Genomic DNA, 10,465 nt, shown 5'->3' with positions numbered 1-10,465 from the left:
TATATCTATATATAGACATAAGTATAATTTTTTCATTTCATTTAAATCTTTTTTAAAATAATGGCTTTAATGATGATTATAAAATTGTATCACATGGGCTGGGCTTGGTGGCTCCTGCCTGCAATCCCAGCACTTTGGGAGGCTGAGGCGGTGGATCACCTGAGGTCAGGAGTTTGAGACCAGCTTGGCCAACATGGTGAAACCCTGTCTCTACTAATAAAGTACAAAAATTAGCTGGGCGTGGTGGCAGACTCCTGTAATCCCAGCTACTCGAAAGACTAAGGCAGGAGAATCACTTGAACCCGGGAGGTAGAGGTTGCAGTGAACCGAGATCGTGCTGTTACACTCCAGCCTGGGCGACAGGAGTGAAACTCTGTCTCAAAAAAGGAAAAAATAATAACAATAAACATAAAAGTACATCACATGGATGTGGTACATTTGATTTAACCAGGTACCTGTTAATGGTCATCTAGGTTATTTTGTCATCTTTTTTCCGCCTATAATGTGGCATTGAACATTGTAGTACCTTCACTTCTATGTGTTTTTAATTCTTAGGATAAATGTCTCTGTGTGATATTAGAATAAAAAATGATAGAAAAAATTAGAAAGGTCGTGCCATTTTAGACTAATGAAAATATTTGCATCGGTTAGGCACAGTGGCTCATACCTGTAAATCCCAGCATTTTGGGAGGCGGAGGTGGGAGCACTGCTTGAGTCCAGGAATTCAAGACTGGCCTGGGCAACATAGTGAGACCTCGTCTCTACAAAAAAATGTTTTTTGAAAATTAGCTGGACATGGTGGCTCGTGCCTGTGGTCCTGGCTACTCGGGAGGCTGAGGTGGAAGGACTGCTTGAGCCCAGCAGGTGGAGGCTGCCATAAGCCATGTTCATACCACTTCACTCCAGCCTAGGTGACAGAGTAAGACCCAATCTCAAAAGAAAAAAAAGAAAAAGCTTGCATTATCTTTTAAATTTTTTTCCTAATTCAATAAATAAAAAACAGACATTGTTTCTCATCTATACTTCTTAAATTAATAATAAGGTTGAACATTTTGCATATTTATAGGCCACCTAAAAATTTTTTTTCCTGAATTTTCTATTCACGTTCTTTGCTTATTTTTCTATGTGGAATATTTGACTTTATTGCTTTGTAAGAACACTTTACATATTAAGGTATTAGCTCTGCTGCTATGCTTATTGTAAAATATTTTCACAGTTTGTCTTTAATCTTTTTTGTTTTACTTATCATTTTTACTTATAGAAAATATAGTTTTTGTTAATTCAGATTTATCCTCGTTTAGCATGATTGTATTTGCTTTTTATTCTTATAGAGCCAATTTTTTACTTGTGGAAAAAACAAATATTCACCTATGTTAAAGGCTTAAAAATACTAAATTGCTGATTGTTTTTATTTTATTTATTTTTAGTTTTTGAGACGGAGTCTTGCCCTGTCGCCCAGGCTGGAGTGTGTGATCTCTGCACACTGCAACCTCCGCCTCCGGGGTTCAAGCAATTCTGCTGTCTCAGCCTCCAGAGCAGCTGGGACTACAGATGCATGCCACCATGCCCGGTTAATTTTTGTAATTTTAGTAGAGACAGGGTTTCACCATATTGGTCAGGCTGGTCTCAAACTCCTGACCTCAGATGATCCACCTGCCCGGCCTCCCAACGTGCTGGGATTACAGGCGTGAGCCACCGCCCAGAACGGTATCCTGACATTTAAAAACCTACCATAAGCTTAATGAAAGCAGGTTTGTGTCTGTCTTCACTGTTGAATCCCAGTGTCTTGCTCGATGCCTGGCATATAGGAAACACCCAATCTATATTTGTGGGATGAGTCCATTTCTTTTTATCAGATTATAGCAAATATAAAGCCACAATGAGATGTCATGTCACACCCGTTAGGATGGCTATTTTCAAAAAGACCAAAGAAAATAAGTATTGGCAAAGACGTGGAGAAAAGGGAGCCCTTGTCTCCTGTTGGTGGGAATGTAAATTAGTACAGCCATTATGGAAAATAGTAGGGAGGCTCCTCAAAAAACCATAACTAGAACTACTATATGACCCGGCAATCCTACTACCAGACATATATCCAAAGGAATTGAAGTCAGTATATCAGAGAGTTCTCTGCACTCTTATGTTCATTGTAGCATTATTCACCAAGCCAAGATATGGAATCAACCTAAGTGCCCATCATTAGATGAGTGAATAAAGAAAACATGGCATATAAACACAGTGGAATACTGTTCCACCTGAAAAAAGAAGGAAATCCTGTCATTTGTGCCAACACAGATGAAACTGGAGGATGTTAAGCGAATAAGTCAGACACAGAACGACAAATACAGCATGATCTTGCTTATACGTCGAATCTGAAAAAGTCAGACTCATAGAACCAGAGAGTACAATGGTGGCTACCAGAAGCTGGGGGTGGAGGGACTGGAGAGGTATCCTTTGGCCAAAGGATACAAAATTTCAGGTAGACAGGGAGGAATAAATTCAAGAGCTCTAATGTACAATATGGTGCCTATACTTAGTAATGATATGTTATATACTTGAAAATTGCTGAGAGTGGATTGTAAGTGTTCTCACTGCAAAAAAAGTGTGATATAATGCATGTTAAATAGCTCGATTTAGCCATTCCACAATGTATACATATATGGAAACATGTTGTACACCATAAGAATATACAATTTTTACTTCTCAATTAATAAAGTGTGGGCAGAGAGGCTCACACCTGTCATCCCAGCACTTTGGGAGGCCAAGGCAGGAGGACGGATTGAGCCAGGAGTGCAAGACCAACCTGGGCAACATAGTAAGACCTGTCTCTACAAAAATTTTTTAAAATTAGCCAAGCGTGGTGACTTGCGCCTGTGGTCCCACTTACTTGGGAGGCTGAGGTGGGAGGATCATTTGAGCCTGGGAGGTCGAGGCTGCAGTGAGCTGTGATCACGCCACTGTGCTCCAGCCTGGGCAACAAAGCGAGACCCTGTCTCTAAAAATACGTAAATAAATACACCTTTTTAGTCATATAGGTTTGGGAAATCTTAAAACAGTATATGCCCTTTTAATTATCCTCTGTGGCACATTAGCCAACAGAAGGCCCCAAGAAATGCTGACCAAAAAACCTGTGCATTTAGTTTTAAAACTGGTGGGTTTCTTACTCTTTTGTTTGTTTTAACCTTGAACCGCACCCCCCAACTTGTCCCCCACACAGCATAATCTTCCCTCAAACCCGTGTTGTGCTGGACCACACCAGAGTTAATCCTGACCTGTAGCCATGTGGGCAGAGATAAAAGGAAATATTGTTTGCCAGTCCCTGCTGGAATGATGCCTTTACACACCTGTCTGATCTGATCGCTCTGCTGTTTTCTTTCTTCTCCCTTTCCAGGGTTCTGGCCTATTCATCTAGCCCCATGATGGCCGTGGACATCGAGTACAGATACGACTGCATGGCTCCTTCCTTGCGCCGAGAGAGGTTTGCCTTTAAGATCTCACCAAAGCCCAGCAAACCACTGAGGCCTTGTATTCAGCTGAGCAGCAAGAAGGAAGCCAGTGGAATGGTGGCCCCAGCTGTCCAGGAGAAGAAGGTGAAAAAGCGGGTGTCCTTCGCAGACAACCAAGGGCTGGCCTTGACAATGGTCAAAGTGTTCTCAGAATTTGATGACCCGCTAGATATCACATTCAACATCACCGAGCTCCTAGACAGCATTGTGAGCTTGACGACAGCAGAGAGCGAGAGCTTTGTTCTGGATTTTTCCCAGCCCTCTGCAGATTACTTAGACTTTAGAAATCGACTTCAGGCTGACCACGTCTGCCTTGAGAACTGTGTGCTCAAGGACAGGGCCATTGCAGGCACTGTGAAGGTTCAGAACCTTGCATTTGAGAAGACCGTGAAGATAAGGATGACGTTTGACACCTGGAAGAGCTACACAGACTTTCCTTGTCAGTACGTGAAGGACACTTACGCTGGTTCAGACAGGGACACGTTCTCCTTCGATATCAGCTTGCCCGAGAAGATTCAGTCTTATGAAAGAATGGAGTTTGCTGTGTACTACGAGTGCAATGGACAGACGCACTGGGACAGCAACAGAGGCAAGAACTATAGGATCATCCGGGCTGAGTTAAAATCTACCCAGGGAACGACCAAGCCCCACAATGGACCGGATTTGGGAATATCCTTTGACCAATTTGGAAGCCCTCGGTGTTCCTATGGTCTGTTTCCAGAGTGGCCAAGTTACTTGGGATACGAAAAGCTAGGGCCCTACTACTAGTGACTGCGGGTGACAGGGCGTGGCAGAGCTGCCGCAGACAAGCCTAGCTCTGCTCACTGTGCAGTGGAGATGGAAGGCCAGGGAGGAGCAAAGTGGAACTTCCATGAGGCCCAGTTTGGGAAAATAAAAGGATCCTCTTCACTTCTTTCTTAAACCAGCAAATCCAGCCAGGTTCAGATTACACAATTGGTGTCTCCCTCAAAGAAGCGGTGGTGGCTGGCGCGCTTGGGCACTGTGGCAGCCACGAGAGTCTGTGCAGGTCTGTGGTGGAAAGGGTATGGATGGGAACCAAGCCTGTGCCAGTGCTGATGAAGCTGTAGGAGCTGATGAAGCTGGAAGGATCTCTGCTCTCCACTCAGAGGAGAGCAGAAAAAGCCGCTCAGCCCCAGCCACCTCACGTTGGACCCTCACTGTTCGTCGTGTTCATCTTTGGGTGCTCTCTGCCAGCCAGGCCTTTCCTGCAAGCTGCTGTGCTTCCCCGTCCACGTGCATCTCTGTGCTGTGACACACTGACCTGACGCACATTTCCAATGCAGCTGCAGAAGAGAAATGGGATTGGCTCTTGTTTTCTGAAAGTTCATCTTTTGCATTTTATGTTTTTCCACAATTGATCTGACGTTCAGGAAAAGATAATAAAGGCAAAATGGTTGGTGACTGAGACAGGCATTTCCTCCCCACTCTTCTTGACTCCACAGATCTATTCCAGCGGAGAGCAACATGCCAGTCATCAAAACCCACTGGTTCCTGTGCGGTGGCACAGATTGCAGGGTTCTGACGAGGCAGGACAGTCATGAGTGGGGACATTTTCCGCTTCTCCTCTTGCCTTCTAGGGGGAGCTTTCTAAGTCCCCACATTTACCCTGAATCACCGGGAAAATCTGATTTTTCCTTGGAAAGCTCAATGACAAGATTTGTTTTAACTTACTTGGCTGGTTTCATTCTTTATGAAAGAATTTTGGATCTCCCTTCCTGAAGCGTCGTCTTTTCTGCTGTGTTTAGGACATTTGATTTGCAGATCCAATGTCTCCTCAAAACCTGCAGAAAATGGTTTTATCTTGACTGTGATTTACAATATCTAGAACACTTTACCAGCACCCAGGGACACGGATTTGGGTGTTCTTATTTATGGTGTGTATGGAAAGGGATAGGTGAGAAAAACCTCACCCAAGTTCTTATAGGTTATTTTAAATGTTTGCCAACTCTGACATTTCAGAGATTCGTTGTTCTTAACCATATTGGACTAAAGTCTGTTGGTTAGTGCTGTTGTGAAAGAGACCTCCGGGGCCGAGTGTGGTAGCTCATGCCTGTCATCTCCGCACTTTGGGAGGCTGCGGCGGGCAGATCACCTGAGGTCAGGCGTTCAAGACCAGCCTGGCCAACGTGGTGCAACCCCATCTGTACTAAAAATACAAAATTTAGCTGAGTGTGATGGCAGGCACCTGTAATCCAGCTACTCGGGAGGCTGAGGCAGGAGAATCACTTGAACCTGGGAGGTGGAGGTTGCAGTGAGCCAAGATCATCATGTCACTGCATTCCAGCCTAAGCAACATAGTGAAACTGTGTCTCAAAAAAAAAGAGAGACCTCTGGGACAATCATTATCAGATAGACCCCAAACCTGTGATTTTTCTTGGGTAAGATTGGTGTTTACTTAGGGGTGCTTTAAAAATATATTTTTACATGTATATTTGTAGGAAATTGGTTTTTTTTTTTTCTTTCTATTTTTGTTTGTTTTTGGAGTTTGGTTAAATGACTCTTTTATTTGCTGTTTTGCCTGATCTTACTAAAGTGAAGTTTTCCTAAGGCAAGCAAGAAGAGGAGTGGAAGCACAGTTGCCTGGATTTGGAGGCACAGCTGTTAGGCTTTTCAAGCTAAGAGTCTTGTGCTTGGGTTTTCCAGAGTAATTTGGAAAGACCTCCCATCGGTGGCTTTGTACATAACCAACAGGCAGCTATTGAGTGCCTTGGCTCCTAGAGTTTCGTGGTGGGCTTAGGTTGTTTTTGTTGTTGGTGGTGTTTTGTTTTGTTTTTGTTTTCATTTTTGAAGTTTAAGATGCCTTGACTTTTTAAATACTCTTAAATGCTATTCAATGTAATTCTTATTCCTAAAACTGGCTGTTCTTAGCCTGAATTCTAATGCTTTGTTTTTTGTACCTCTCCCAGGTGGGTAACACTCTGGGATTACATGATAATATAATTTTAGGGGAAATCACATTTTTACCTTACGCTGTTACTGGGCAGAACCATGTTGTATGTAAACATACCAGACATCGTGTAACAGACAGTACTTTAAATGTTGTAAATTTGGTGATCAGAGCTATTAATAGCATAAATCGAACTCAAATGGAACAAAACTGATGTCATGTAGATCCTGAATTTTACTTTGCATTAAGAAGTGCCCTCCCCACAATGCAGGAAAGGCACAGAGTGCACTGGCATTGACATGTTACCCAACTAAGGATCATTCTGTGTTCATAAGAAAAAGGCCTGCAGTGACTCTGTTTAATAAAGTCAGTTGAATTTGATCTAATAATGATCTTAAGACATTCCCATGTCAAAATTTGAAATATGATAATTCAGTGATAACTATCTCTTCTAAAGCAGCCGTAAACCCTTCCCACTACCCGTCTTTCTCCTAGCTCACCCTGGCTTTTTTTGCTGGGGGCGCTGGTTGCAAGACCCCAGCCAGCACACCTGGGATGCTCACCCCACCGCACAGTTCAGAAGGCAAGTCCTCACCCGCTCGCAGAGACCCTTCTTCTCCAATAAAAGACTCTACTTGCCTGACTTTCCTCATCAGGGCTGTCATTCAGTGATGTATGGGGGTCTGAAAAATACTGCCTTCTAGCTGGCTTCTGTTTACCACTCGCTCCCCTGCTACCCTCCTGCCACAAACACTCTTTTTCCTTTTGGCCCAGTTCTGTCCCGTGAAATTCTCAGATGGCCTCAGGAGCTGCACTGATGGCTTCTCTCCTTGTTTGATAGCTCTTCATCAGTAGATAAGCCTACACACTTCAGAGGGTGACAGCTTCCTTAGCTGGAGACTTCACTGCAGCCTAACTTGTAGATTTGCCTTCAGACAGCTCTTGGTTATGGTAACAAGTGACCCTTGATTCCCAGAATCTTTCCCAGGTTGCCCCAGACAGACCAGCCACCTGGCACAGGTGCAGCTGTCTGGGAACAGGGAAGCAACTTCATTTTTGTTTTAGATGTATTCCCTCAAGTGCCCTGCGGAGCATTTGCCAGCTGGGTACAATAAATAAGCTGGATTATATACAGATAATTAATAAATAAGCTTTCAGTATCTCTTGGAAGGCATGAAGCATTTGAGTGGGTTTCTTTATTTAAAAAAATTATTGTTCTACTGGAGCTGGTGAGAAATAATGGAGGCATGCAGTTCTCCAGAAATTCAAACAATTTCAGAGGCAATAGTAGAATTTAATTTACCTCTAAGATTTCATTTTAATGGTGGTAAAATACGATACATTTTTAGAAGATGTCAATTTGGAACTGTTAGGAGATTGCTTTGTGGTTTTGATCTTTTCAAACCATTTTCTTTTTGAAAAAAGGCATTAGTTGTAGTCACATGGACATTAAATGGGCCATATATGCTTATCAATCAAGAAAGTGTTCATATTTTTTGGAACTGCCCATTTTCTGGATCTTCCCTCTCAATGGATAGGGGATGAAAACCTTGGTTGCCTTTTATTTGTTTCCTCTTCTAAAATTTCTCACCTGAATGTAGTCCTGGGAGAGTCCCGATCACATCTCTCCTGACATGTTCACTGAAATTGGAGACAAGAAGTTACATGGATAATGGGATCTTGCAGGGTCACACGAAGACAATTTGGCAGCTTATCTTAATTCCTGCAGTGAGACAACACATCTGGAACTGGGAAGGACAGCTGTTGTTACGGGCAGTTTTTCCTGGTCATGGCTGTAAAGCTCTGCAACCCACGTTGTAAAACTGTGAATGTTTTCAGTCTTGTTGACGAGTTTTTAGACTGCTGGACCTCTGAGGGCTTTGAGAGCGCAGCTGTGAGGATGTTTCACTTGTACTTCAATGCGAATGTAGAACCAAGGACTCATCTTCATTTTATACCTAAAAGTGCCTTGTCAAGAAATTTCTGCATGTTTTAAAAGATAAATATTTTTGTACACAAAGTTCAAGGGGAAATGCACTTTAAAAATCCCACGAATGGATGTTTTTTGTGTGGTATGAGAGGTTTGTTTGTATCTTAAGAGCAAAAATGTAATAAAGGAAGACAAAACAAAACTGAAACTGTCCTTCTATTCTTAGAGCCAGAGTAAGTGGAGTAATATTTCAAATTGATATGTTTACACATATCGATCTTAGGTTTCCAAAGAAAAAGCTCACAGTCAATGCCTGAGTTAAAGGTGCAAGGCAGAGAGGAGATCATTGCTTTTTTTAAGTTGTCACATCTTAGCTGAGAAGGTAAGTTTTAGGGAAGAGATACAGGAGCTACTGTTATTCTGCACCCATTTTTAATCACCCTAGGTCACAGGCATTCTTACCCTGTCATTTGCACTTGAAGTCCAGTGCAGACAGATGTATTCAAACAAAAGCAGGAAAACTTAAGTGGCTATTACAGCTTTTAACTGCTTGAGCAAACAAATTGTAACCAGCAAAACAAAACAGCCCCTGATAGGTAGTGGATATTCACCCAAAGTGAGAAGTGAGATTTCCAGAGCTGCTTTTTTTCCAAAGTTCAAGACAAGATGCAGGCTGGGAAATTGCATCTTGAAGTTCCATGTCAACAAGTCCTCTGCCACCCCGGGGGAAGTGGGCAGTGGCTCTAGTGGAAAGGTAGAGTGTATTAAAGTTTAGCAGCTACTGTGCAGATGCGAAAAGTGAGCTCCATACATAACTTTCTCCAGATTTTTACACTCTGCCCACAATTTGCCTTCACATGCGGTTTTAATTAATCATTAATCGTAAGTTGTGAGACCAACACCTCAGGGATGTCTGGAATAAAAACAACATAAGAAAAAAACACTTTTCTAGAGCAATGTCCCTAGAATGGCAAATGTCCACCTCTGAGTAATTCAATTGAACATTTGCTGCTCAGCTTCCATATATGAAGCAGTGCCAGGTGCCTTTCCCCCAGCTCCCACAAAGGACATTCACATGTTCTGAGTAACACCTCTGGTGGGCATGGAGAGCCACTGGAAGGTACTGGAATTCAGGAAGTCTGGCTTCCAATCCAAGCTCTGCCACCGACCTCTTTGGCCTCCCATCTCCTGTCAGTGGCTCTAATGAAAAGGCCCTGAGCATGTTTAGTAGGAATAAGGTAACCAGGGGCTCTAGCAGTGCCCCGAATGCTTTTGAGAGTCAGCCAACATGTTCATTTTTAAGAGGTTTCTAAATATAGACTCTCATAAGAAGCACCTTGTACACTATTCGTGTCCTCTCCAGGAATCACGTGAGTGAATCACATTCCAGACACTCGCTCAGACTTCATCACATCCTCAGTGACTGGGCTGGAAGAAATGTCACAGAGCTCTCTTTTTATGGGTAAAGAGAGGAAGGTGGCTGGGTACAGTGAGCTGGGCTGACATCTGCAATCCCAGCACCTTGGGAAGATCGCTTGAGTCTAGGAGTTCAAGACCAGCCTGGGCAACATAGTGAGACCCCCATCTCTACAAAAAAAAAAAAAAAATAGCTGGGTGTGGTGCCGTGTCTATATACCAGCTATTCAGGGGACTGAGGCAGGACGATGACTTGAATTAGGAGTTCGAGGCTTCAGTGAGCTGTGATTGTACCACTGCTCTCTAGCCTAGGCAACAGCATGAGACTGTCTCAAAAAAAAAAAAAAAGAGGGAGGAAGAGACAAAGGCCCTGAGTGAGCTGCTTCTAGTTCAGAGCCCATCAATGACTGAGCCAGGAGAATGACACAGGTCTTTTTTCCAAGAACTGTCCCTGTGAACCAGAAACAATCTCACAGAACTGAGACCAAGATGGTGATTCTCAAAAGTTGTCCCTCATGCTGGAGAAATACAGTTCCCAGGAAAGGAGTGAACAAAATCATTTTTATACAGGGAAAGTCACATCCCTCCCAAGGGCTTCCTCAGTATGTACCAAGACCACAGACCGCGTAGAAGCCACTCGGGAGGCTGAGGCAGGAGAATGGCGTGAACCCGGGAGGCGGAGCTTGCAGTGAGCTGAGATCCGGCCAC

At 43.3% G+C, this 10,465-nt stretch overlaps 1 protein-coding gene across 2 annotated transcripts in view; it reads left to right on the top strand.

The window, feature by feature from the left end:
• PPP1R3B (protein phosphatase 1, regulatory subunit 3B) overlaps positions 1-5,170 on the top strand; it is a 16,613-nt gene extending 11,443 nt beyond the window's left edge. For both annotated transcript variants that reach the window (XM_011970732.1, XM_011970731.1), the window contains exon 2: positions 3,389-5,170. In XM_011970732.1, the coding sequence (XP_011826122.1) occupies positions 3,414-4,271 (858 nt within the window). In that variant the 5' untranslated portion in view covers positions 3,389-3,413 and the 3' untranslated portion in view covers positions 4,272-5,170. The remainder of the gene's footprint in view (positions 1-3,388) is intronic.
• Positions 5,171-10,465: the final 5,295 nt, after the last annotated feature.

Source organism: Mandrillus leucophaeus, unplaced genomic scaffold (assembly GCF_000951045.1).
Source record: "Mandrillus leucophaeus isolate KB7577 unplaced genomic scaffold, Mleu.le_1.0 Scaffold97, whole genome shotgun sequence".
In the NCBI taxonomy this organism is placed as follows: Eukaryota; Metazoa; Chordata; class Mammalia; order Primates; family Cercopithecidae; genus Mandrillus; species Mandrillus leucophaeus.
This window is presented reverse-complemented; position numbering and strand designations above follow the sequence as displayed.